The 27,204-nt window shown below is 50.1% G+C and overlaps 1 protein-coding gene across 4 annotated transcripts in view; it reads left to right on the forward strand.

The window, feature by feature from the left end:
• Positions 1 to 27,204, forward strand: part of BANP (BTG3 associated nuclear protein) — a 73,137-nt gene that overhangs the window by 16,703 nt on the left and 29,230 nt on the right. For 2 of the 4 annotated variants that reach the window (XM_069549698.1, XM_069549699.1), the window contains exons 2-6: positions 3,590 to 3,728; positions 7,301 to 7,392; positions 9,694 to 9,893; positions 20,866 to 20,982; positions 22,212 to 22,387. In XM_069549698.1, the coding sequence (XP_069405799.1) occupies positions 3,590 to 3,728; positions 7,301 to 7,392; positions 9,694 to 9,893; positions 20,866 to 20,982; positions 22,212 to 22,387 (724 nt within the window). The remainder of the gene's footprint in view (positions 1 to 3,589; positions 3,729 to 7,300; positions 7,393 to 9,693; positions 9,894 to 20,865; positions 20,983 to 22,211; positions 22,388 to 27,204) is intronic. The other 2 variants (XM_069549700.1, XM_069549701.1) reach the window with 1 other exon arrangement.

Raw genomic sequence — 27,204 nt, forward strand, 5'->3', positions numbered from 1 at the left:
GTACTGGTGGCGATTCTGGGCGAAGGCAGAGCAGGGAGACCCAGGGAGGGCCAGCATGTGGGTCCAGATATGCGCTGGTGAGGCTGGAGCGAGGGCAGCGGGAAGTTCTGCCTGCAGGTCCGATGAGAGGAGGAGAACCACGCATGGGTGGGCAGTCTGGAGGTGTTGGCAGGGGCGGGTTCAGTTTGGCCTCTTCACACTGAGACTAGAGACCCAGAGGAGATGGCCCGGAGGCCATTTGGCACGAGGATGCAAAGTTCCAGGACAGGTTGGAGGTGAAGTTGATTGTGTGCTGTGGGCAGGGAGATGGTGTTTCAGCGCCAGTGAGAAGAGGCCCAGGGCCAAGCTGGAGGGAGAGAGAGCCTGACCTCCTAGCCTGGGAGGAGGAGTGCCCGCAGGGCAGGGGCAGGGGCACCAGCGGTCATGGCTGCAGAGGCACATGCGTGCAGGCCGGGAGGGGGATTTGAGGCAGGGTGGAAGAACGCGCCCTTGTTTTTATCCAGATTTGATGTGGTTGGCTTCATCTGTGTAGTTACTGCTTTGTTTTAGAGAAACTATTTCCAGTGTAATAAGCACAATAAATAGTATGTGCTTGTAGCAGGCTCAGCAGTCCAGAGGATAAAGGTTGAAGGTCAGCTGGTATTACCTGCCCTTCTTCCCTCGTGGGTTGCTTTGGTTCAATATGTGTCATCCCAGAGCATCTCGTGTGCATTCACACAGACAGACGCATGACTGTACATACCTGTGGTTTTCCTTTGATCCTTTTTTTCTGTTAGTGTTATGCTCTGGAGACCGTCCCATCCACATGGATGGCTGTGGTGCTCACGTCACTTACTGTACAGTCCCTGGTGACTGAGTGCTGGGCTGTTGACTTGGCTGGTGTGCACCCTGGAGGATGCTCTCTTCTCGTTGCCATTAGAGACGTTATTGAACATTAATCACAGTCCAGCTGCTTTATGATATTAAGACTGGACTATCTCCAGGACTTCTGAGAAATGGCAAATTTAATTTGCCAAAATGGCAACTGCATGCATTGTTCTGTTCCAGTTTTCTTGGGCTTGTTGCCGTAGTTTTTTTTTTTTTTTTTCTGTTGAAACCATCACAGTTAGCAGAATTTTAAATGACTCTATCCTGGCAGCAGAATCATTTTGAGTAAACACCCTGGATCATGTGTGGTGTCCTCATTTGGATGAGGGTCGGGTTCAGCATTTTATGGTTAATTTGGAGTGTTAAGCCACTCAGAGAGCCCCCAGAAACCAGGGAAGGCTCAAATCTGGCACGTGAACACTTTCCACTAGCTCTTTGTGAGAGACAGGTATTTAACCTGGGACCTGAGGCACCAGGCCATCGTGAATGAGCTTCAGGGTGGATCTCAGAGGTTAAGCCTGGCTGCATGCCACAGATTCCAGAATATGTTGTTTTTAGAGCAGGTGACTGGCAATTTTCCTTCAGATCAGGAAAGTCCTGGAGGCAAGTGGTCAGGGAGGCAGCAGCGGGAGGGCACGCGGAAAGGGTCTAGGGGCTGCCCCTGCACTGGCTCGCTCACGCTCCATTGGCCGGGGGCGGTCACGTGGCCGTGGCGCGCTACAGGAGGTGGCCACGTGCCCTTTGAATTCGCATTCCTACAGCACTGAGTGTAGTGGAGAAGCAGGTACTGGTTGGCTACCAGCTGTCTCTGTGATGTGACTGTGAGTTTCAGGAACTTGGCAGTGTCTGTGCTTTTTTCTTGGAAGAGGATCTGTAATTTAAAAAAAAAATTGATTCTGAAAGCAGTGTGTGACCCTAAAACATTTTAAACCCATCAGTTCAAAGACTGAGGTGAGAGGGTGTTACCTAATTGAGGACCACTGCCTGCTTGAAGGGGGCTCAGTGCATCCCTGACCGAGTCGACAGCATGAGTGGCTTTGGTGTTCGTGCTGACCAGTTAATCTGCTTAGAAATCCCTTTCAGCGGACACAGGTTCAGGGAGACAGACCCTGGTGGGCCCGCCAGGTCTCCCAGCTTGTTCCTTTGAGGCCTGGGGCTGCTGGTGAGGCAGCAGCGGTATGCACGAGGGGGTTGGAGTGACGGTTTCCCTGTGACAGATGCCTCAGTATTTAGTTGTCTGATCATTTTAAAAAGTACTTTTTGAGAAGGTGATACGTGTACATGGTAAAAGCAAATAGAATTTCCTTTTATCTTTATACCCCAGAGATAGTCTGTGCACATATAGCATATTTCTTGAAAAAAGCAAATTGAATGCATCCTCCTCCTACAAATGGTTGTGCCTAAGAAATTCTGGAGCTGCTGCCATTTAAGCTATAGAGTTTAAATCAGAATTAATAGGGTTTAAGAACATGTGTGGAACCTATGAATTTAATTTTATGCCTGTTGGAACTTGGCCACTTAAAGGAGCTGTCAGTAGACTCCTGGTTGGAAGTGGATGACCTAAGACTCTTGATTTGGCTACTCCTGCCTGGAGTCAGGGTAGACTTGCCTCAGGGCTGTGTGTCTGTGTGTGTGTGTCTATGTGTGTTGTTGTGTGTGTGTGTCTGTGGTATGTGGTGTGTGTGGTGTGTGTGTCTGTGTGTGGTGTGTGTTGTGTGGTGTGTGTGTCTGTGTGTGCGTGTCTGTGTGTGTTGTGTTGTGTGTTGTGTGTGTGTCTGTGTGTGTTGTGTGGTGTGTGGTGTGTGTGTGTGTGTTGTTTGGGTGTGTGTATGTGTGTGTGTGTGTGTGTGGCTGGGGCGGGGGGTGATGCTGTCCTGGAGAGTTGGGTGCTCAGTGTCCGCCCTAGGGAACGAGAAGTCTAGCTGGGCAGGATAGATTGCTTGTGTCATAAGCGTTTACTTACAGGTGATTAAAATACAAAGTGTAGGATGATACAAGTATTCCAGTGGCATTGGTTCCTGACCTCCAGGCACCCAGTGTGCAAGTACCTCATTTAGACCTGTGTCAGTGGGTTGTATCTGGAGTGGCATGGCCTCGTTTCTCTTTAGGGAAAGGTGTGTCCGGGCCTAATCGGAGAGTTTCAGGGCAGGAAAAAAGGAATGGACTGTGTTGCACACGCGATGCTGTCTCGGGGTGACAGCGGTGGGGCAGGCCCCGGCCCGGGCAGGGTGCTGGTGCCGCGGTCAGTCCTCCCAGGCACTGGCCCTCTGCTCTGCCTGCCTGAGGGGAGGGTGTGTGAGGAGTGGGAACCAGCAAGGGGACAGCTTTGATGGACAGGTCTGCTTGGGTAGGATCTGGAGGTGTGTTTGCCATGATTTTTGGAGTGTGGTGTATGTAGTGGAGCTGAGAGCTGGTAGGGGCAGGTGAGGGACAGGACGTGTTCTGTGGGCAGGAAGAGGGTCTGGGGACATCTGGCTTGGGGGTGACGTGTTGAGGCTGTCTTAGGAAGGTGACTTGGAAGGGGGTATGGGAAGGGGCTGGCTGGGTAGGGGCTCGTCTAGTAACAAGGGACATTTTGATGGTTTGAGGCAAGAAGAGCCTCATACTGGACATGTCCACAGGCTCCTGGTGAACCTGTAGACGCAGAGCATGGCCTAAGTTTCCATCATTTCAAGATCACGGTCATTCATCTCCCGCTTGGCTGTCTTGCTCTTGTTTCTAGGTGGCAGGAACGTCGTCCTACACGAGTCTGATTCCGGCTCAACCACCGGCCACTCTGCTCGCGTCCTGGATGATGTCAGAACAGGACCTGGCTGACGTGGTGCAGATCGCCGTCGAGGAGCTGAGTCCCGGCCACCCAGGTACAGAGTTGAGGGCAGTCTGGGGGAAAAACCCAAAGGATCTTCCACAAGCTTCCCTTCCTTTCCTTCAGTAAAGCAAGAGAAACATGAGGGCATCCTCAGAGCACGTGAGCCCGTCAGCCCCACGCCCGTCTCCGTGGTCCCTCAGCACCCCCCAAGTCCCCATGGTCCCGTCCGCGCCTCTTCTGCAGCTGCAGAGCATCTGTCGCGTGTGTGCACGCCTTCGAGGTGTCCCGTGCATGCTGCTCCCGCCTGCATCCGCTTCTTCCCTGGGAACGGCGTTCGCATGGTTTGCACTGTTTTTCTTCCGTGTACACCCTGCAGTAAAGGTCTTGCTGTGTATCGTGGCAGATATTAATATTTTTGTAGGGTGAGTTCCCAGAAGCAGAGCTGCTGTGTTTATTCAGAGTTTTGATACGATGTTGATGGGCGTCCCAGAAACACTACGCGGTTATTCTGAGAGAGGACTTTTTCCTGCACTTTCGCCAGTGCTGGTGATCTTCCTTAGTGACGGTCAAGGCGCTCAGCTACTTTGGAATCTTAACTAGATACTAGACCCTTTATAAGGGGAACTCTTGATTTCAAGAACTTTATGAAACACTTTGTCAGCACTTTTATTTTGTAAAAAGGTTTCTTAGCATTCTTTTCTTTTCCATAAAGTTTTATGTGTTTAATATGTCTGTTAAGTTTAAAACAATAAGCATACATAATTAAATCACAGAAATTGTTTTGGTTGCCCGGTTATTCTTCGTGGAATTGTTTAGTCATTAAGTCATGTCCGGCTCTTTTGTTGGACGTGGATTATAGCCTGCCAGGCTCCTCCGTCTGTGGATTTTCCAGGCAAGAGTCCTGGAGTGGGTTGCCGTTTCCTTCTCCAGGGGATCTTCCCGACCCAGGGCTTGAACCCGAGTCTCCGGCATTGGTGTGCACGCTCTTTACCACTGAGCACCTGGGAAGCCCTCTTCGTGGAATAGCAGTATCGAAATGCTGCCTGTTTTCCCTACAGAAAAGAAGATTTTCAGGGATCTCAAAGTGTGACGATGTCTATCTTGTATGATCTCTTAGTTGAAGAAGCTTAGTTGGGAAATTAGTTATGTATGGACGATGGGCAGCGCATGTAATTTTAGGTTTTAACAAGCAATCATGAAGATATGGAGGTACTCCTTCAGAAATGCTACTCTTTAGTCAGTTTTTTGGGTGATGGACAGGGAGGCCTGGTGTGCTGTGATTCATGGGGTCGCAAAGAGTCGGACACGACTGAGCGACTGAACTGAGTCCGTTTTTTTTCCCTAATTTTGCTTCTGAATTGTTTATAAGAAGTACTGTCACCTGGTAACTGAAACAGTCAAAAACTTGGCAGATCCTTGAGCAAAGTCAGGGCATCTGAAGTTAGCTGTTAACCCCAGATTTCTCTGTAAAAGGCGAACTGGTTTGTTTGGAGCAAGAACGTGAAGCCTTGACCTCATTTGTTGCTCTCCTCATATACCAGTGAACCGAAAACACAGCAGCACTGTCTCCAGGCATCACAGTTTTAATAACAGTTGGTCACATTTTGTTGGGTAGACAGTTTCTTTAGAAAGCACTCACACTGCAATACAATAATAAAAGAAAAATGGTCCAGTTATATAAATTTTAAGTGTTTTTAGAAACTACTAAAATTTTAACAGTTTACTTCCCAAGTAAATTCTCCCTCTGTTTAAAAAAAATTTTTTTTCTCCCTGTGTAGATTTCAGTCCAGAGAAGGATTAGAGGAGTCATTTTTGATCCTGGTTTTGTTCCATGTAGCTTCCTTAAATGGCTGCGAACTACAGCTCATGGCTGTGTAATGGGTACCTACTGTGTGCAGGGAGGGCTCTCTGAGGACAGGGGACCTGCCATCTCTGACCCCAGGGCCCCCTCTGCACCAGCAGGCACTGTGTTGTACCCCCACATTTACGTCTGGAGGGAGTTTAAGACTGATATATATTTTTTTCATCTCTGAAATGTAAACTTTGTAAAATTAAAAAATACTGTCAAGCAACTAGAAGTAGAAGTTTCCCATAACTCTAGCAAGAGAACTGCTTTTGAGTTTTTGGCGTATGCATCCTTCCATGTTTTCTTGGTTTCCTGTTGAAATCAGCGTGCTCAGTTAGGTTCCTGTGACTGTGTGTGTACCCCGTAGCCAGTCTATTTGCCCATCTGCATACACAGACACGATGGTAACCTTTGTTGGGTCTGCCATTCCAGGTGACCGTGATGGCTTTAAAATGAACATTGAGTTTTTTTGTTTAATTTCAAAAGAAGTGCATGCAGAATTGTAAAACTCAAGGACAAAGAAGAGAATGAACTAGGAGCCCCACGGCTCATAGAAAGTGGAACCGAGGTGTGTGCCCCTTTTGTCACCGCAGGCTTGTCTCCTTGTCCTCATGTGCTTTGCTGCCCCCAGCTTGTCACCTTGAGGTGCTTCACTCTGCCAAGGAAGAGGAAACCTGCTGTGTCCCTGGTCAAGTCACTTAACTTCTCTGGACTTGATGTCAGCAAATTAAAAGGATTAGATTAGTGGTTTCCAGAGCCTTTTCATCCTCCCAGTCCTGTTTTAATCACCAGCTTCCAGTGGGAGTAATCAGGCTTCAGCGAAGGTTTAAGAACCTGTGTTGCTACCACAACACGTGTAGGCTTGGATTTTTCCTTTCTCTTAACTTAATTAAGTGAGAGCTTGTTCCTGCATATCTTACGGAGGCGTGTGAGGTGTGAAGGCACAATACGAGGCGCAGAGCCCTCTGGCAAGCAGGTTGCTTCTGGCCTTGCGGGCCTGTGGCTGGTCTCTGTCAGGTAGAGCTTTAGGTGTAACTCCACCTCTGGAGAGCAGCTTAGTGCTCTCCCTGGGACTCCTGAAGGGTTCCTGCTAGTGTCTCAGGTCTGTTCAGTATCTTTACATTTTAGAGTTTTGAGACAAATCACCTGGTAAGTATAGATGTAAAGACATCAGGATTGGGACCATATTGTGTCAGCCCTGAACCTGGGCCAAGTGACTTATCAGTGGAGAAGTCGTGAAGCCCCCTGGGAAGGTGCTGGTGGGAGACCTCCATTTCAGACACACTTCGGGGGAGTGGCTTTCCCTGAAACTTAGTGTGTTACATTTGAGACTAGTTGGATGACCAACACTTGAGAAGATGTAGTATTCTGAGAGTGGTTTTGCTTTTGGAATGAGGTGGCTGGCTGACAAGACCTTATTTTAAAGTTGGGAAGAAGTCGTTATTAGCAATTGGTTTCTGTCGCAAAGGGTAGCTGGATAGAGCCTTGAGTAAGAAGCCTGCAGTCTCAGTGTTAGTATCAACTCATTGGCACATTAGGGAGATAATTTATCCAATATCTCAGTTTTTCTTGAGATTAAGGAGAGAGCCTATTTTCTGCCTGACTGATAATTTTAAGTTAAATCTGTAAATAGTAAAATATGAAACAGGTTGTGCTAATTCTCATTTAACCTTAGGTGACACCTTTATGTTTAAGGTGTTGGAATGGTTTACTGTCTTAACATGAAACAGCTCTGTTAAACCTTTAGTACTGAAGTGTTTTTTGTCTCTGATTTTCAGTTGTATTGGAGAATCATGTAGTGACAGATGAAGATGAACCAGCTTTGAAACGCCAGCGACTAGAGCTCAATTGCCAGGACCCTTCTATAAAGGTGAGAGTATTAATATATGTGGCTTTTTATATCTGACATGGTGCTGCCGTAACATTTTCACAATTTGGGGTGAGGAGGAGCTTAAATCAATACCAATTTACTTTCTCACGGTTCTGGAAGTCAGAAGTCTGAAATCAGGATTTCCCCAGGGCTGAGTTCCCTTCAGAGGCTCCGAGGAAGGGTCCCTCCTGCCTCTTCCAGCTCCGGGGGGGCCCAGGCATCTGTGGGCTCGAGGCCATGTCCCTCCAGTCTCCACCTCCATCTTCAATGGCCTCCTCCAAGTCTCCGTTGCTTTTCTGCTTCTTACAAGGACAGGGCCACCCTCATCTAGGATGACCTCATCTTATCTTGATTACATCTGCCCAGATCCTGTTTCCAAGAAAGACTTCATTTACAGGTCCTCAGGCTGAGGATGTGGACATATCGTTTCTCTGAGTCACTGTTCAATCCCCCACAAGGCGCGAACAGCCATGAATGTTTCCCCTTGAAGACTCACAGGGAATAAACCAGGACTGTGGCCTCTTCCTACACAGACCCATGGACCTCGCATGCTCGGAGGGAATGCACACCATTCCCCCAGTGATGAAGCACTTGTGTGTCTGTTGTTTAGGGTACCTAAACTCTACGATTTGCTAGATGGGGCCTTGGAAACCACTGGCTCAGTCAGTGGGCGATCGCTGTTTCTTGGCTTAATTTGTTGGGTCTGCTGTTTGCAGAGCCACAGAGATGAACGCCAGCTCCTGTGAGAAGTTAGGATTGTAGTGCAGAGGAAAACCCAAGGAACTTTTAGCTGATTTATGCAATATTGTGTTTGTTTCTGCTGTACAGCAAAGCGTACACATACATGTATCCACTTTTTTTTAGATTCTTTTTCCGTACAGCTCATTATGGAGTATTGAGTAAAGTTCCCTGTGCTGTACAGCTGTATTCTCTGTTTACCTGGGCCTTCTGTGTAAAAACGTCTGGGTCATCTTGTTAACATGGAGAAGCAGCATGACCTTAACCTAGTGGGTGAAGACACATCCGCTTAAAATTCTATTTCAGATAAATGTATAGAGGACCACTGGTTCAGTAACCCTACATTATATAGTTAAAAATAAAATGCAGTGAGAATCTCATCGCAGAAGAGGCTTGTGTGGTGAATAGCATACCAGTCAGACGTGGACAAGGTCAAGTGAGAGCGGTCCTGCCGCGTCCCTGGCCGGTGAGCAGGGCCTCGGGCTGCAGCTGGAACCTGCCCTCACGTCCTTGGGAAAGTGTGCTCGCCAGGTTGCCAGAGCTCTGCTAAAAGGATAGATTTGGATGATTCTTGGTTAATCTCACTTGTATCTAGAAGACTTATTTAAAAGTGCTATTCTCGGCCTTTCTTTGCTTTATTGATTTGTGAAGTTGTGTTACTGGTATGTAATAACTGATGTTCATCCAAACTCCAGGCGGAATCATTTCTAATTCAGGATTAAGACGATGAAGTTTTACTGTTTAGAGAATTGGGGAGCCGCACGGTTGATGTCTTCAAATTGTAAAAAATAGGGGGGTCATTAGTGATTTGACCTTGGGACTTCGGCTACCGGTGAGTGGTTGTCACGATGCTTACATCAGAGGAGCCTTGGACACTGCCTCTCTGCTGAGCTGAGCTGAGCCATCACGGGCTGGCTCCCGCCTGGCAGCCTCGTCCCTGTGTCAGCTGCGAGGCCAGCAGGGGCACACCCCACGTCGCTCCGTGTCCCTGTTGACCCACGGCAGGAGTGGCTGCTGGGGGAGGCGGCAGCTTCCCACCTGGTGTTTGAGCCGGTCCTTGGTCCCAGGCGGGACTTGGGTGACAGCGCTGGAAGGTGCGGCGGCTCTTCGAACAGCCACTAGGTGGCAGCTGTGCCGCTCTACACGCGGGAGCTGCGGCACCACCCCTCACCTTGGGGCGGTGGGTGTCCCGGGAGCAGGCAGGTTTCTGGGCTCTTTTGATGTTGGGTGTAATCTGTTTTCATAGATGCATTTGACTAGTTTTACGTGTAGGTTTACTGATTAATAAACTCACGTCATAAAGCCCACTTAGGTTCTGTGTTCTGTGGATCTCAGTGTAACTGAGAGTTGCAGCTGCTCCCAGCAGAGTCAGTCATGCTATGAGTGGACAGGGTCCAGCTTGTTTCCTGAGACGCTGCTGCTCACAAGTGGAGCTGGAGTGCCGGGCTCGTCCTGTGGGGACAGATGCAGCCGAGTGTGGGAGAGAGCTGCTCGGTGTTCTTGGAACTGTCTGCCTGGACTTCCAGAGGCCCTTCCTGAAGCTCTTCTGTTTTTCTCTTGCAGTCATTCCTGTATTCCATTAACCAGACAATCTGCTTGCGATTGGATAGCATTGAAGCCAAGCTGCAGGCTCTGGAGGCCACGTGTAAATCCCTGGAAGAGAAGCTGGACCTGGTTACCAACAAGCAGCACAGCCCCATCCAGGTGCCCATGGTGGCTGGCTCACCCCTCGGCGCCACTCAGACCTGCAACAAAGTGCGATGGTGAGAGCCCCCTCCCCAGGCTGTGCCCTCGGCATTCAGGGTGGGACGCTAGTCAGACCTGGACGAGACACGGCCTTTTCCGAGCAGCTGGGCCGTCCTCACAGCCTCTTCGTGGCATGAGCTGGGCATCTCTGCTTTGGAAGTGGCCCGCCAGGCTTTGAAGCTGGACGTGTGTTTCTTCTCTTTTCCTGTTCCATCTGGCTAGTCTTGAGAGATTGTTTTTCTTCAGAGATAGCTTTTTATAAATTTCACTTGAGAGTATCAGACTTTCCAGTCAAGCCTGTATTTTTTATTGTGCCTCTTAGTTTTCTTCTGTTTAGAGCCTAACTGTAGTGGGATGTGCAGTAGTTCAGGTACTGTTGGAATCAGAGACTTGGGAGCGTGTGGGCCGATGTGGGGGTGTCCCTGCCTTTGATCGGGGTGCCTGTGCTTGGTCCCGGGCACCATCAAGCCGCGGAGACGAGTGGAAGCCCCGGCCGGAGTGGCTGCATCCGTCCATCCTGCTGGTGTTGCTGTCCTTTCCCACGAGGGGCTGCGGAGAGGTCTTGTGGTGGTGGTGGTGACACCTGTCTGTGCTTGATGAGAGCTGGGACCTTTATCAAGAGTCTCTGGGCCACCTGCTGCCTCCCGCTGAGTGCGGAAGAGGCGGCGGGGGGGGAGCTGCTCAGGAGTAGGGGCCCCGGCCAGGGTTCTGCCTTGTCTGCGGGTCCCCCATCTGCCCCCTGGGGAAGGGGCAGTGCTTTTTGGGGCACGTGGGATTGGGGAAGGGCATTCATGGACGGGCCAGCGTCCAGTGGCTGCCTGTTGGTTTGCCTGGGATGGCTGTGGACAACACCTGCAGTGTGGGCCCTTGTAACTCTCAGAAGTGTCATGGTGTGTTGGGGACACAGAATGGCCCCGACACCTGCTCTCCAGCCAGGGTTGGGGAGGCCCCAGGGGTCTCTGTCCCCAGAGGAAGGCCAGGTGGTCTGTGCTGTTTCACCCAGTGTTTATACCATGTCCTGATGGTCAGTCGTGTCTTTTCTCCCCATGGACACTTGATGGAGCGTGTTTTCTCTGCAGAGAGACTCAGACTTGCCAGGACCAGTGCCGTTTTAAAGGAAAATTTTTTGTAATGACCCCTTACCCTAAGATGTAATGTCTAGAAAATAGAACTCGTAATTTAAAAAACTAAAGGATGGGAGCGTATAACGTATAATAATGTACCACATGTCATAATGCATAGAAGGCTGGGGGCTATGTCGGGAGGCCGTGGATAGGCCCACGTCAGCTGACGGCCGGGAGGCTGTCGCCCTGGAACTGGGATGCCAGTTGGTGGTGGAATATTACAGAAAGGGTGGTTCCTGTTAAAGTGACAAGTAAAACAACGTACAGTTCTTTCTAGACTCAAATGATAGTAAAATTTCTGGAAAATTCACATTATGTTAAAATTATACAGAAATATTTTGTGTGTGAATGTGAAACATGGTGAGTCTGGGCTCAGCGAGTTATAAGCCGGATTCTCGATCTGAATGTCTGGGATGTTGGCAGTGGGTGTGGGGAGAGAGGTGGTGTTAGGCTTCTCGTCTTCACAGGCTGTCAGCCCCTCGGTCTCTGCCCCTCAGGCCCCCCTTCAAGGATAGCTGCTCTGAGAGCTGAGGCAAGAGTGAAGGCAAGTTTCCTGCCCTGAGTGAGGACAGCCTGGTGGCTTGTCGCTTTGTCACCGTGTGGGGAAAGGTTGTCCCTGGGGACAGGGGCACGATGTTCAGGCTCCCCGTCTCTGGTCTGTGTGGTCCCATGGGACGGGACGGGGACGAGTCTGCGGGGTTGTAGGTACCACTGCGGCTGTGTGTGGATCCCGAGGCCACTGGTTTGGGCTGCCCTGGTCTCAGGTCCTGGGAGGAGGACAGGGCACCCCCCTCCACTTGCCATGGGCGACACAGGGGTGGCGGGGCGTGTTGTACAGTTGTGCTGAGTTGTGCTCGGCGTCCACACTGCCCAGCCTGGAAAGGAGGACTGCCCGCCCTGGCCCCTCCCACAGGCCAGTGAGGGACCGCCGTGGCCACGCCCGCCAGACTCGGGGAGGCATTTCCAGGCTTCTCTCCCCAGCGTTCCAGGAGACCCGCGAGCAGCCTTCCTGGTCAGAGCCTCCCGTGCTTTGCTCTGCGGGGAGGAGCTTTGATTGTGCAGAGGCCTGTGAGCTGCTCTCTGTGTGCATTCACAGTAACAAAAGAGTAGTTTCCTCATGCGGACTCAGGTGTGTAATCTAGTTCACACAACTCAGCTTTTCTTGTTTTAAAGAATCATATTGTCACATTAGCATATTATTGAATATACTTATTGGCAGGTCTATTAATATCATTAATACAACCATTACTTATACCTATTAATGTGAGATTGACAGAAGGAAAGGTCATTTCTCTGTTTTCTTAGGTATAGTTTAAAATAGGTTGCATATGAATGATTTTTTAAAGAATACATTAAATCTGGCACTTCCCTCCATGTAAGTTCTAAAAAGGAAAGAAAAAAAGAAAAAAAAAAAACTGCCAGTAGTTGAAAGCTGTTAACAAGAAAATTTGGAGAGAAGTAAAAGACAAGAGTTTAATCCTAGTACATCAATGAAAAAGAATAAATTTAAATTAGAGAGTGACTAATTTATAAACACATGAGTAAATGAGAAATGTAGTCTTAAGTGTGGGTAGTGGAGCGCAGAGAAGGAAGTCTCCAAAACCAATTAAAAATTGTTTAATGTTCTGAGTAATGAAGTACTTCTCCAAGTACTCTGGGCCTCAGATATTTAAAATAAAAGAAGTATGTAAATCCTGGATTATTTTATATCCAGATCGTGTATTTTAAAACATATCTGAAGTTTCCTTAGGCCCCTTGGCATGGTGGAGAGTGTGGCTGCGCAGGTCACCATCTTCCAGGACAAGTGAGGACACCCTGAGGAGTTGGGGGCAGGCTCTGGGTGGTGGGTGAGGAGGCGTCCACTGCAGTTGCACCGGCCCGTCCTCTTCGAGAGGCACGTGGGCCCAGAACAGCCCCAGGCCCACTCACCTGTGGGCTACTTCTAATGTAAGTGGGCCCAGACTAGACTGGTATCAGCTCTGAGAAGTATTTTTTTATTCTTTTGGGTCCCCGGAGCATAGAAACCAGTGGACTGCTGCCAACTCAGTTGGCATTTTTAGATTCAGATTTTTCAGATTCTATACCTGAATGAGATTCTTTAAATAAATTCAAGAAAAAAAGACAAAGAAAGAAAACCTTTTTCTTTGATGCTCAAGCTTAATATAAGAAACCCGCCTGTGAGGTTGCCTGGATGGTGTGTCATCCAGCAGTGCTGTTCTGTGAGGGAGAAGGAAAGTGGACTTGAATTCTTAGGTGGGTGCCTGTTTTCCTTTCTTGCGAGTGTACCACACATTGGGATTTTACTCATCGTGATTCTAGGCATAGCAGTGTGAGGCTTTAACACTGAGGCCGTGTTGTGCTGGCTTTGGAAGTGCTGGACCTGAGGCTTCCTTTGCTGAGCTGCGTGACTCAGTATGTGACAACTTATCCGTCCTTCACGTGCTGCCATGAGCATTTCAAGATTGGCCTCCGTTATGCTGTGAGACCTGGAGGGGTCAAGGGTGTGTTCAAGGATGTTTATGTGGACTAGTGTAAAACAACCTTTCTGCACTTGTTTGAAGCCAGACTTTGGGCTTCCTCTGTTGCTCAGATGGTAAAGAATCTGCCAGCAATGCAGAAGACCCATATTTGATCCCTGGGTCAGGAAGATCCCCTGGAGAAGGGAATGGCTGCCCACTCCAGTATTCTTGCCTGGAGAAACTCATGGACAGAGGAGCCTGGTGGACTGTATAGTCCGTGAGAGTTGCAAAGAGTCGGGCACAACTCAGTGACTTTGACTTAATGCCAGACACAGCCACTTGAAGGATGTGCAGTAGTTAGGACTGAGCTGAGCCTGGGGTGCAGGCCCACTTCGGGTGCTGTCCTGGTGGGTGCCCACTGAGGGGCCAGCATGAGTGCCCCTGTGCAGTACAGAACCCAGGGAGCATCCCTGGTGCCCAGCGATGTCCTGTGGAGCCAGACTCCTCGAGAATGACCCAAAGCCAGCTGGTTAGTGCTAGTCTGTTCTCTTGAACTGAACATACTGATTAACTAGAAAAATGCTTGTGTTTCCTTTAAAAGCAACCAACTTTTATTCTTTATTTCTTAATGTATAAATGGTTTATTTATGTTTATTGAGATGTAATGGACACATACCAGGTTTTTATTTTTAAAAGCTTAAGCATTTCTTATAAAGCTTTAATGTATTCCTCTAATTTTGAAACAATTGTAATGAATCAGAGGTTTCTTTGCATACTCAAAACTAAAAATAGAAGTGTTTTGTTTTTCTTTTTGCCACACTGCGTGGGTTGCAGGATCTTAGTTCCCAATCAGGGATTGAACTGGATGAGTGATTATTTTGAATTGCAGAAGGATCAGTGTCAGCAGAGTATAATGTAGATGGGAGGGAGGCAAGCACTGTTCCGGATATTTTTCAAGATTCTGCTGTAACTCCCCCCATCACAGTTGACAAAGTTGGGCATCACCGTGTGAGCAGAAATAATGCCTGACTTGACCGCCTCACCCGGGTGCTGATCACGATAATCAATCGACAATCTATAATAGGAAGAAAAGAAATCTTATCTGAACCAAACTGAGGACTGTAGCCCAGAAGACAGCCTCTCAGATTACTCTGAGGAACTGCTCTGAAGAAGAAAAGCGCAGTTTTAAATCTTATCAGAGCAGAGAGCATCAGACAAGTCAGGGATTCGCTCCTTCAAGGTTTTGGAGCAGCAGACCAGCATGCACACACACTCTGGCACTTGGGGGAGGAGGGAAGGTGGGCTTATCATGGAAGGAGACCTCTCGTCTTCAACATAGGTGTTCTCTACTGGCAGTCAGGGTGCCCTTTTATGAAGGATTAAAGCAGGCTGCTGCTGCTAAGTCGCTTCAGTCCTGTCCGACTCTGTATGACCCCATAGACTGCAGCCCACCAGGCTCCTCTGTCCTTGGGATTCTCCAGGCAAGAATACTGGAGTGGGTTGCCATTGCCTTCTCCAAGGCATGCACGCATGCTAAGTTGCTTCAGTCGTGTCCGACTGTGTGACCCCGTGGACAGCAGCCCACCAGGCTCTTCTGTCCACGGAATTCTCTAGGTAAGAGTACTGGAGTGGGCTGCCATTTCCTTCTCCAATTAAAGCAGGCAGTGGGCCACACACAGGCTAGTCACAGTGACTCGGGTATAAGCCAGAACAATTCCCGCAGCTGAGTGCGTGAGTGTTGCTTTCACCCCAGGCCGAGGGCAGCAGGTCCCTGCGAACCTTGGTGCCGAGTGTGGTTTCGGTCCTGAAGGTAGGGGGTGGGGTTTGAGGCAGACACTGCAGCCTGGGCTCCCCAGGCCTGTGTGGTGAGGACTCTCTGGAGGACTTGGCCTTTGGACACTGAAGTTACCTAGCTTATCTGTGGGAGGTATGAAGCTTCTGCCCAAACAGCAGTGCCCTCGGCCTGTGTGGAGGCGCAGCTGTGGACACTTGAGGATAGCCGCCTGTCCTGGGACTCAGCCCCACCCTAGAGCATCTGCTGTGGGTAGCAGCTGGACTCCTCTCCTGAGTGTTTGCTTGGAGAACGCGTTGTCAGGGCCTGCCTACTTTCTCCTCGCTCCCTGGAGACTGGAAATAAGGGGCAACTGTGCTGCTCACATAGACCTGATCTTCCCAGGGACCCCTAAGGAACGCTGGTGGGTTTAACCCCTGCCTCCCAACCCCAGCCATGCCCATGGCTGCTTGTCCCCTGATGGTGGCCACAGTGTCCATTCAAACGGTGGTCACTTGGTGGGACTGATGAGTTGTTTTAGGACAGCAGCTCAGGACCTTCTGACCTGCTCACAGAGCAGTTTCCTGACACTGAGGGAAAGTTGGGGGCCACTTTGTAAGTGTAATTGGAAAATGCTTGCCAGTACACCTCTGAAAGCTGAAGACATTTGGTTTCAAATCCATCAAAGCAAAGTGATTAAAATCCCCAATACTGCAAGGTGAGTGGTAGCAGTCATTGAAACGATTATTTCTCTTCTCCACCAGCAAGTGGCAAAGGACAGGAGAGATTCTCGGTTTTGAATCCGGGCTCCATTGCCTGTGAATGGTGAGACCTCGGGCAGGTTCTACCCTTTCTAAACATCAATTTCTTCAACAGTAAAAGGGGAATAAAAATCATAAGGGAGGGTTGCTATGAGGAGTAACCCAGGAGGCGAGAAGTCACTAGTATTAATGCTCGTCGTTCGGTGAGTGTCCCGCGTCAGCCAGCCTCACACTTGCTGAGGTGCCAGCTCAGGGCGCAGGCTGCCCTGAGTGAGGACAGTGTCCTGGCCTGTGCTGCAAGCCCTGCATCTCTGGACGCCTGCTCTGTTCTTTCCACTGTGCAGACCAGCCGCGTGAGCCTGGGAACACCACTGGGATCTGAGGGTGCCCCTCGACCACACAGGACTGCCGGTGTCCTGGGCGTCCCTCTGGGCGGCTGGGATAGTCACTGAACAGAGCAGACGCACAGCACGGAGGCTGTGGGGAGGCCCCGGCGGCCGCAGCAGGACCAGGGCTGTTGTGCTTGGGGTTGTTTGAAACCTGCACACCCATCAGAATCACCCAGAGAAGCTGTTAAAAAACGAGAATCTGAGGTTCAGGGAGTTGTGGGGTACAGTTCCCACTCCACAGACTTTGGTCAGGAAGGTTGGCTCTGCTGCTCAAGGACTTGGACTCGAACCTGACTTTACCACTAAGTAATCATGTGACCTTGGACTGGATGTCGGCCTGTGTGTGCATGGAAGGTACTGCAGTGTCTGCTGCTCGTCGAGGGTGAGGGTGAGGCCTCCTTTCGGGCGGGGTTCTGGGCCTCTCCTGCCCATGAGGTGCAGCCCTCGTGTGACTGCCCTGAAGAGCAGCGGGGGTCCTGCACTCACAGTCACTCTCCGGCAGGGTGGCGGCCTTCGGTCACATGCTGTGGGATGAATGAGAGTATACTTAGGCAAGAGTACTCAACTAGTAACTAGTGTAATCTTAAAACTGGGCGAGAATGTCCAGCTTGCAAATTAGCCTAATCTTAGAATTAAAACAATCAGGGTGGTCTTTGGGTCTAGCCATTTCCCTTTTGGTTAAGTTTTCATTTAACAGGAACTTTAAAGCAGACATACAGTTCTAGGTAAACATGTAGTAATGGTTTAAGACTGTGAGGGAATGAATTGAACACATAAAGATTTAAAACCAGAATAACCCAGGGACAGATAAATTGATCAATGAAACTGACTTGAGAGCCCAGAGTTAGACCAACACAAATATACCAGCTAGATTTTGACAAAGCTGCACAAGCAGTTTGATGGAGGAAGGACAGCTTTTTGAATAAATGGTATTGGAGCAGTTGGCGTCCACAGGAAAGATGAAAGAAATGTACCTTGGTGGAAACCTCACCGTGAACAAAAATTAATTCAGAGTGGGTTATAGCTTTCAAGGTAAAATGTAAAGCTCCAAAACTTTGGGATAAAGACACAGGAGGAAACCTTTGAGACCTGGGCCTGGGCAGAGAACTCTTGAGACTTCACCAAAAGAACCATCCATGAAAAAAAGAAGATAAATTAGATTTGATCAAGATTAAAAGTTTATGTTCCATGAAGGACCTGTTGGGAGCTGAAAAGACAGGCTACCAATTAGGAGAAGGTATTTTTAAACCACACATCTTATAAAAGATTAGTGGAATGTCCAGGGTAAAGACCTCTTGAAACTCCACAGTGAAAAGCCAGCCAATCCAGTTTGACAGTCGGGCAAAAAGCAGAAACCGGCATCTCACTAAAGAGGAGGTGTGGATGGTGAGTAAGCACATGGAGAGCCGCTGCGCAGTGTCTGCCAGCAGGGAAACGTGGCGAGGAGACCGCAGAGCTCCCCAGGGGCCCTCCCGACGCCAGTGAGTACAGCGCCCCTGGGCCTCCCACTGCCGCTGTGGGCATGTGGACGTGGCCACCACTCTGCTGCAGGGCGGCGGCGGGGGGGGTGTTCCACCAAGCTAACCTGTCCTCACCAAGTAGCCCAGCAAGCACATCCTCGGGTGCTTAGGCCAGGGAAGTGGAAACTCGTGTTCACGCAGAACCTCCACACAAGTGTCCATGGCAACTTATGTGTAATAACCAAGTCTGCGAAAGGTTAAACAAGCGTGCATGCCCTAGGCACACACTCGGGCCCAGGCTTATGCCCTACACGGCATTGGCTGACACAGCCATGGGGGTGGCCAGGCACGTGTGTGTGCAGTCTGGGGCAGGAGGACGGGGAAGGGGTTCATCTCCAGCAGGGACTCTGCGAGCAGGAGCTGTTTGGCATCTCCAAGACCAGGGAAAGCCTGAACTTCCTTTTATAGGTCTCTCCTGATCAGGGCAGGCCCACCCACGATGATCTGTTCCTTGGTTAATCTAATGCCAACAAGCTGGGCCTTTTAATCACCTCTGCAGCCCCCTTCCCAGTAGCCCCCCAGGTTGTGTCTGACTTGGTCTCTGGGGCTGTGACTCCTTGGCAGGACATTCACGTGCTGTGACACTCACTCCTCAGGATAACTACTGCTTCCTTGGTGTCATGTGGATGTTGCATAGTTTCTGAAAACCAAAGTATTATTTTGTACAACTTGAGGTTGACATAACTCCGTTAGTGGAAAGGGTATATTGTCTGGCATGTTAATGTTGATATTTAAAAACAGACTGATTCATTGCTTTCTTAAATGTTTCCATTATAATCTAAGTACAGTCATCCTTAAAAAAAAAAATCCCATGAATAACCTTTAGACAGTCAAATTTTACATTGTCCCTTTTGCTTTTTTGGACTTTCATTCCCATTTCATTTTCTTCACAAAATTTTATCCCGTGAACCAGGTTGTTACACGCCTTAGTAATGGAAATACAGATAGAACTTGAAGCTGAGAAATGTATTTCTTGTAACCATAAGTCCTGAGGGTTTTTTTTTTTAATCTCTTCTGGATTGAGAACTCTTTATAGTTATTAGTACCCAGTTGAGGAAAACCATGCAAGTTACTACTAGTTTACAACTAATTCTTAACAATGCAGTATTGTGAATGTACCCCCCACTGCCCCCCCCCCACCCCCCCCGAGATGGATGGGGCTTTAGTGTGAGTTAATTCCTGAATCTCTGGCTAGTGTGAGTAATCCGTCACTTACAATGAAGCAGGGCTCAGCACCGCTTCGGTTTCTGTCCTCAGATTTGACAGTTCTGAGTCCTAAGGAGCTTTGTTTGTGTAGATCAGGGTGTGGGGGGTGAAGGGCTCCTCACTGCCTCCCGTGCGTGCCGGCAGCCTCAGCAGTCCGTCACCACAGATTACGTTCAACTGTCTGGGCACTGAAACCCGCAGTCGTGGTTTCATGTGCACTTCGTGGAAGGCAGGTGGTGAGGAGTGTCCCCCGCAGGGCGCTTCCTATCTCACGTCTGGGTGGACAGGGCTTCTTGGTGTGGTTGAGGGGAGGCTTTGTGAGAGGGAGCAACCACGTTGGCCAGAGGTGCTGTCCTAGGGGTCATCTTTAGGACGCCGTACCTTCTGGAAGGAGGGCCTCAGGGGGTTGAGTCACTGAGGGCCCTGCACACCTACGGAGCCAGGTGCCCCTGGGCTGCCTCTGCTCCAGCTTGAAGCGGTTGCCTCAGACTAGTGTTCCCTCTACCTTGAGGTCTTGTGGGAAGCAGAGGCCCGTTTAGTAAACGATTCTACCAGACATTGGTGTGAGCCCGTTTTAACCTGTTGTTTGTGGCTCACCTCTCAGCCCGTGAAAGGGCTCACACGCCACTGGGGTGAGGAGATGGGTGTCTCTGTGTGGGGACCTGGGTGATAGCAGCCTTCCGGGAACACACTTGGGAAAATCCCATCTCCTGTTAGGACACATGCGTTGCTGAGGCCGTCACATAGGAGCCCGTACATGTCACCTCGGTACCTGGCCACCTATGATGCTGACCTGTGGGTGGGTTGTCAGGGCCTGGGGGATTACCTGGGTGTCACTGACAACTGAGTAGAATAACTGAGAAGATGGTAACGGCTGTGAATGGAGCACAGTGACTGTGGTTTATTTTAGGAAAACACCCCATGGTCCTGTGATTCATTGCGTCAAGTGGCAGGAAATGGCACCATCTGTACCTCTGATTTTGGGAGTGTTGACAGTATGTGTCTGGGACTGTGGGGTGGGGTTCTCATGGATGCTTTGGGGTATGTGAGTGCTCCGCCTGTAAAAACAGGGTCTTCCCAGCGCTGATCTTTTGGGGTGAGGTCTAGGGATGTCTTTCTTCCCGGGTGACATAGCTGTGCATCCTGACCACCTGTTCTTTCTGCACAAGGCGTGGCCAGAAGCACCGAGGATTGGAGGTCTCAGGAGCAAGAAGTCTCGACGACTGTGTCTCCCACGTGTTTAAACACACATTTCCCCTGAGGAACAGCCCCTGTCAGGGCACAGTTCTTTGAGCACGATTTTCTTCAAAGCACAGTCTCCAGCCTTGGGCTGTGGGTCCTGCACTGGCCTGGCAGAACCCTGTGGTCAGTGCTGTGCAGTCACCCGTGGCCCCTGCTACAAAGGTTTGTCCCTTTGCGCACAGCACTCTCACCTGGCAAGGGACTGAAAGCCTAGATTTCAGAAGGGAATTCCCTGACTGTAGAGTGACAGCTGTGACACCTGTCTCTTCTCCGTAAAGATGTGAACGTTCCTAAGCCACTTCTCCTGCTGGTACCAACTAGGAGCAGGCTTAGACTCTGTTAAGAAGCCCCCACCGCCCCAGCTGGCCCTCTGCCGGTGTTGCTCATGTACGTCGGGAGCCCTGCTGGGCCTCCCCTGCTTGGAGCAGGGCAGGGGCGCTGACTGTTGATGACTCTGCTCTCCATGAACGCTGTCGTGTTAAGGTCTTCTTTTCTCTGTGATTCTTTTGTTCCCTAGCGTCGTCCCCCAGACTACAGTAATTCTCAACAGTGATCGGCAGAACGCCGTTGTAGCCAAGATGGAAGACCCCCTGAGCGGCAGGGCACCGGAGCCCCTGGAAAATGTCGTTAGCAAGTCAGTAGCACGACCCCCACCTCTCACCACCACTGCCGGGCCCCGGGGACGGGGCGGCGTCCAGGTCGCCCATGTCTTCGGGCCCTGTGTGCTCACTGTGGTCCGCGCGCCCTGTCCTCTCACCTCACTCCCATCTGTCTGTCTGTCTGTCCGAGCATGTCGGGTCGGCGGACACCCCGTCTCATTGGCAAAGTGGTGGAGGCATGTAGAGGTGGTGCCTTCTCCACTCCTTTCTCTGGAGACGCTTTGGCTGTAACCTGAAGCTGAGGCGAGGGTGTGTGGCGGGCATCTTTGCCCCTCATGTACGGGGCCCCCCCTCCCCGTGGCATTGGCCCCGCCATGCTGCTTCCCAGCGAGTCTCGCAGGCCCTCCTGCAGCAGTCCTGCTGCTTCCTTGTGGCCCAGGCCCCCAGGAGCCCGGCCAAGGGAGGTGGGTGCAGACACGGGGCCAAGGCCACAGAGCAGACAGCCCATGAGACGGGCCTGGCGAGGGTGGCGGTCATGGCAGGTCCAGAGCATTTAGTGAGGTCCAGCCCCGGGATGGAGCCCCGACCCCCACCCCCGGGATGGAGCCCCCTCGAGCAGGGACCTCTCACTGCTTCCCCTCCCTGGGTGCAGCCGTCTCTTGAAGGAAGTCGAAGGGTCACATGTCTCCAGATAAATTTTTTTTTTATTTTGAGCATGTTTTGGAGCTGTGGTGGTCTGGTTTCCTGGTGGTGTCTCACTGCTCCACATCAGGGTCCCTTGTGGTGGTGAGAGGGTCCCCCAGGAGGCTCTTGACTGGCTTTGTTAGCCCGCTCGAGCGGCTTCTGTCAGCGGGGGACAGTTGGGAGCAAGAGCTGCGTCCTCCCGGGCCGTCTTGTTCAGAATGTCCCGGGACGGAGCAGTTCGGGGCTGTCATCTGAGTCTGCAGACGCTTTCCCAGAAGTCTCTATGACCCCGACAGCAGTGCTGTGCAGGGCCCGCTCCGTGATGGGAGGCCCGGCCTCAAGTCACAGCCTGTTGCGATTTCACTTCTTTAAACGTTTCAAGTTTCGTGCAGTTTCTTGGAGCCGCAGACTGCTTCCTGCTGTTACCGTGAGCAGGAAGAGCTGCGGGAAGGCTGGTGGCGCGGCGCGCGTGCCGGGATACGCCTCTCTGGGATGCGAGGGGGAGCGTGCGTGCAGAACTGTCTCCGCGTGCTGCCGTGCGTGCTCTCACCACGCTGCTGGTGTCTCTGTTTCCGCGCAGCGCGGTGCCCGGGCGTCGGCAGAACACCATCGTGGTGAAGGTGCCGGGTCAGGAGGACAGCCACAATGAGGACGGGGAGAGCGGGTCTGAGGCCAGCGACTCCGTCTCCAACTGCGGGCAGTCAGGAAGCCAGAACATCGGCAACAACGTCACCCTCATCACCCTGAACTCGGAAGGTGCGTCCTCTCCACACGTGAGGTAACGGGTGTGCAGTGGCCCTTGAACAGCATGGGCTGGAGCCGCAGGGCCCATGACACGTGGACTGCTCACTGGCGACCACGGAGAGGGATGACTGGCAGTGATGTGTGAATTTCTGACCACGTGGAGAGTGAAATGCCCACAGGGCTCAGGCTTTTTCCCCCCCGTTGTTTAGAAAAGTAATAGATATTTATTGCTTTTGAAAGATGATAAAATATAAAAATGACGAAGGAAGTGAGAATAACTGGAAACATTTCTGGCCCAGAGAGCTCTACAAATCACATGCTGTATTTACCATCCTATAACTTGCTTCTCCTCACTGCATGGTAGAAATCTCTCCATGTTAATACTGATTTACATAATCGTTTTCAATCAGTTTCACTAGCTGAATCTGGTTCTGGTGATGGGCAGTTGTGACTTGATAGCTGGTGGTCGGCTCACCTGTCTTACCACAGCTCTGTCCTGTGTCTCTGACAAGGGTCAGGCTTCCATTCAGAGGGACTGTGTGTCCAGGTCGAGGCCATGCTGGGAGCTGTGCCGCCCCTGCCCAATGTGATGTAGGGGGACCGTCCTCTCTCCTGTGGGGTCTGGGGTCCACTGTCACTTGGCCCTGGGTCTGGGAGGTGGCCTGGTTGTGCTCCAGAGAGTTCCTGCCGCCTGGCAGCTCTATCCTGCTCTCGAAGGTTGAGTTAATGTTTCCCAAACAGGCCTTATGACAGCGCCTGGAAAGAGATGTGATTACTCGGCAGATGTAGCATCGTGTCACCAAGTTCTTAAGTTGTAGTTTGTTAACTAGAGAGGGCTAGTGGGGTGTTTCTGCTCCTCTGTCCAAATTGTTGATTTTTTCCTAAAAGTGTAGATTTTTCTACAGACAAAGATTGTCCCATTTGAAAGACTTGTTACCACATTAAAATGTTGAAAACAAAGTTCTTTTTAACTCTAACAGAAGTTGCAGGATTGAGATGTCAGAGTGGGCACGGGCAGAAGGTTTCCATTCCATGAAACTGACCATCTTAAAGCAGACGTGCTGGCAGGCTTTAGTCCGTTCACAGAGTGCACAGCACCACGGTCTAAGTCCGGGGTGTTTTCCCCAGAGAGACCGCATGGCAGGACCCCGTGCCCCGTCCTCCGTCCCGCCGCCTCTGACCAGCCTCTTGTCTCGGGTTGCTGGTCGTGCAGGCTTCGCCTGAGGGAAGCACTGGCACCCTCCTGTGGCGCGCACCGGTGCTCCATTCTTCTTTTTGGCCGCATGACGGCCCATCACGGAGGCACGTGCTGTTTGTCCATCACCCGTCAGTGGGCACCGGGGCTGTGCCCACTTTCTGAGTGTCGTGAGCAGTGCTGCTTTGCACATCTGTGTGCAGGTTTTTGCGTGTGTTTTCATTTTTCTGGGGCTGATACCTGGGAGTGGAATTGCTGGGTCAGGGGTGCTACTCTATGACTTACTGAATGTGAGGAAGAGAGGTGCTCCTGACTTCATCCTGGTGGACGGCGAATGAAAATTACACTTGCAACAGCTGCAGAGAAAGTTCTTATTCTTCATCCATGTGGGTTTTGGGTAAATTAACCTCCCTAGATCTGGCTACTTACTTTAGACCTGATTTGTTTGGTTTAAATGGCATCGGCTCCAAACATGACATGGGGTCATTTGGGGGAGTCTGGGATTATCATAAAAACAGAAGATATTTTCTTTTGTTTCTTAATGTGGTATGATTAATGTGAGTCAGATGTGAATGTACATAAAAGAATCACAGTTTGAGCTTCTTAGTATTACTATCTATAGGGAAAAAGTACAGGTTTTCTGGGGGTCTGAGTAGGAGGTTACCACTGTCCTCTGGAAGGTCCCCCCGCAGTTGCAGTGTCCTGAGTGTCAGGTTGAGTGTCCTCGGTTGGCCTGGGGTTTGTGAAGACGGAGCAGAGATGGCGCGTGCGCCTAAGTGGCCGCCGTGCACGAGGACACAAAGAGAGGAGCTAACGCGAGGACGAGTCCTGTGGAGCTGCCACGGGCTGTCTGGTCAACATCCTGAGCGATTCAGATGCCCTGAGCAGGGGATTAGCTGTTTCCCTGCCACACCCTCCCTGGACTGACCCGCCAGGCCTGGAGAGTGCCTATCGGAGAAGTGGCATTAGCTCGTAGGCGCTGAGGGGCCAGAGTCCTCTTCCTTCTGATAAGAGCCCAGGGCTGCACTGGACATATGCTCTGATTTCTTACCAGAGTACTTCTGTGCCTCACTGCAGACAGCCACGGATTTTCATAATGGTTATTTCTTAGAAATCCCACGTGGTCTGTGTGGATTGGCATGCCGTGCTGTTCCCTGATAGATCTGGAGGTGTCAGGGGTCTCAGTTCAGTTCAGTTCAGTTCAGTCGCTCAGTCGTGTCCGACTCTTTGCGACCCCATGAATCACAGCACGCCTCCCTGTTCATCACCATTTCCCGGAGTTCACTGAGACTCACATTCATCGAGTCTGTGATGCCATCCAGCCATCTCATCCTCAGTCGTCCCCTTCTCCTCCTGCCCCCAATCCCTCCCAGCATCACAGTCTTTTCCAGTGAGTCAGCTCTTCTCATGAGGTGGCCAAAGTACTGGAGTTTCAGCTTCAGCATCATTCCTTCCAAAGAAATCCCAGGGTTGATCTCTTTGCAGTCCAAGGGACTCTCAAGAGTCTTCTCCAACACCACAGTTCAAACGCATCAATTCTTCGGCGCTCAGCCTTCTTCACAGTCCAACTCTCACATCTGTACATGACCACAGGAAAAACCATAGCCTTAACTAGACAGACCTTAGTCGGCAAAGTAATGTCTCTGCTTTTGAATATGCTATCTAGGTTGGTCATAACTTTTCTTCCAAGGAGTAAGCGTCTTTTAATTTCATGGCTGCAGTCACCATCTGCAGTGATTTTGGAGCCCCCCAAAATAAAGTCTGACACTGTTTCCACTGTTTCCCATCTATTTCCCATGAAGTGATGGGACCGGATGCCATGATCTTCATTTTCTGAATATTGAGCTTTAAGCCAACTTTTTTGCTCTCCTCTTTCACTTTCATCAAGAGATTTTTTAGCTCCTCTTCACTTTCTGCCATAAGGGTGGTGTCATCTTCATGTCTGAGGTTATTGATATTTCTCCCGGCAATCTTGATTCCAGCTTGTGTTTCTTCCAGTCCAGCGTTTCTCATGATGTACTCTGCATAGAAGTTAAATAAGCAGGGTGACAATATAGAGCCTTGACGTACTCCTTTTCCTATTTGGAACCATCTATTGTTGCATGTCCAGTTCTAACTGTTGCTTCCTGACCTGCATACAGATTTCTCAAGAGGTAGGTTAGGTGGTCTGGTATTCCCATCTCTTTCAGAATTTTCCACAGTTTATTGTGATCCACACAGTCAAAGGCTTTGGCATAGTCAATAAAGCAGAAGTAGATGTTTTTCTGGAACTCTCTTGCCTTTTCCATGATCCAGCGGATGTTGACAATTTGATCTCTGGTTCCTGTGCCTTTTCTAAAACCAGCTTGAACATCAGGAAGTTCACAGTTCACGTATTGCTGAAGCCTGGCTTGGAGAATTTTGAGCATTACTTTACTAGCATGTGAGATGAGTGCAATTGTGTGGTAGTTTGAGCATTCTTTGGCATTGCCTTTCTTTGGAATTGGAATGAAAACTGAACTTTTCCAGTCCTGTGGCCACTGCTGAGTTTTCCACATTTGCTGGCATATTGAGTGCAGCACTTTCACAGCATCATCTTTCAGGGTTTGAAACAGCTCAACTGGAATTCCATCACCTCCACTGCCTTTGTTCGTAGTGATGCTTTCCAAGGCCCGCCTGACTTCACTTTCCAAGATGTCTGGCTCTAGATTAGTGATCACACCATCGTGATTATCTAGGTCGTGAAGATCTTTTTTGTACAGTTCTTCTGTGTATTCTTGCCACCTCTTCTTAATATCTTCTGCTTCTGTTAGGTCCATACCATTTCTGTCCTTTATCGAGCCCATCTTTGCATGAAATGTTCCCTTGGTATCTCTAATTTTCTTGAAGAGATCTCTAATCTTTCCCATTCTGTTGTTTTCCTCGATTTCTTTGCATTGATCACTGAAGAAGGCTTTCTTGATCTCTTCTTGCTATTCTTTGGAACTCTTTATTCAGTCGCTTATATCTTTCTTTTTCTCCTTTGCTTTTCACCTCTCTTCTTTTCATAGCTATTTGTAAGGCCTCCCCAGACAGCCATTTTGCTTTTTTGCATTTCTTTTCCATGGGGATGGTCTTGATCCCTGTCTCCTGTACAATGTCACGAAGTCAGGGGTCTACTGTGTCTTAATTTGGCACTTCTGGCTGCCGCAGCTCCGGCTCCATTTGAATCAGAGGGAAGTGCTAGATGGGAAAGGGGTGGTGAGCGGTAGGCTTACTCCTTAGCTCCTGCCCTCCACCACCCCCCTGGCAGAGAGGTGTTCCCTCCTGTCTTTGGTTAAGTACTGACAGTGCGTGTACAGGTTTAGGTCTCTTAGTTCACAGACGAAGCAGGTGAGCTGAGGTAGGGAAACAGACTAGCCAGCATGGACTGAAAATGGGATCTCTTCTTTAATGAAGGGATTTCATTAGGTTCGTAATGATGAGTTTTAATTCTTGTTGTTTATGCATTTGATAATTCTTACAGAGCTGGACTAATCCTGCATATAAGATATTTGGAACTTGCTTTCAGTAGGGAAGTAGCTTGATGAAAACTGAATTATTGTCAGAAATCAGCCTGTGCATGTCGCAAAGCCCCAAGTCAGTGAAATGATTTTATGCACCTTCCTGGGGTATG

Source organism: Ovis canadensis, chromosome 14 (genome assembly GCF_042477335.2).
Source record: "Ovis canadensis isolate MfBH-ARS-UI-01 breed Bighorn chromosome 14, ARS-UI_OviCan_v2, whole genome shotgun sequence".
NCBI classification, from domain to species: domain Eukaryota; kingdom Metazoa; phylum Chordata; class Mammalia; order Artiodactyla; family Bovidae; genus Ovis; species Ovis canadensis.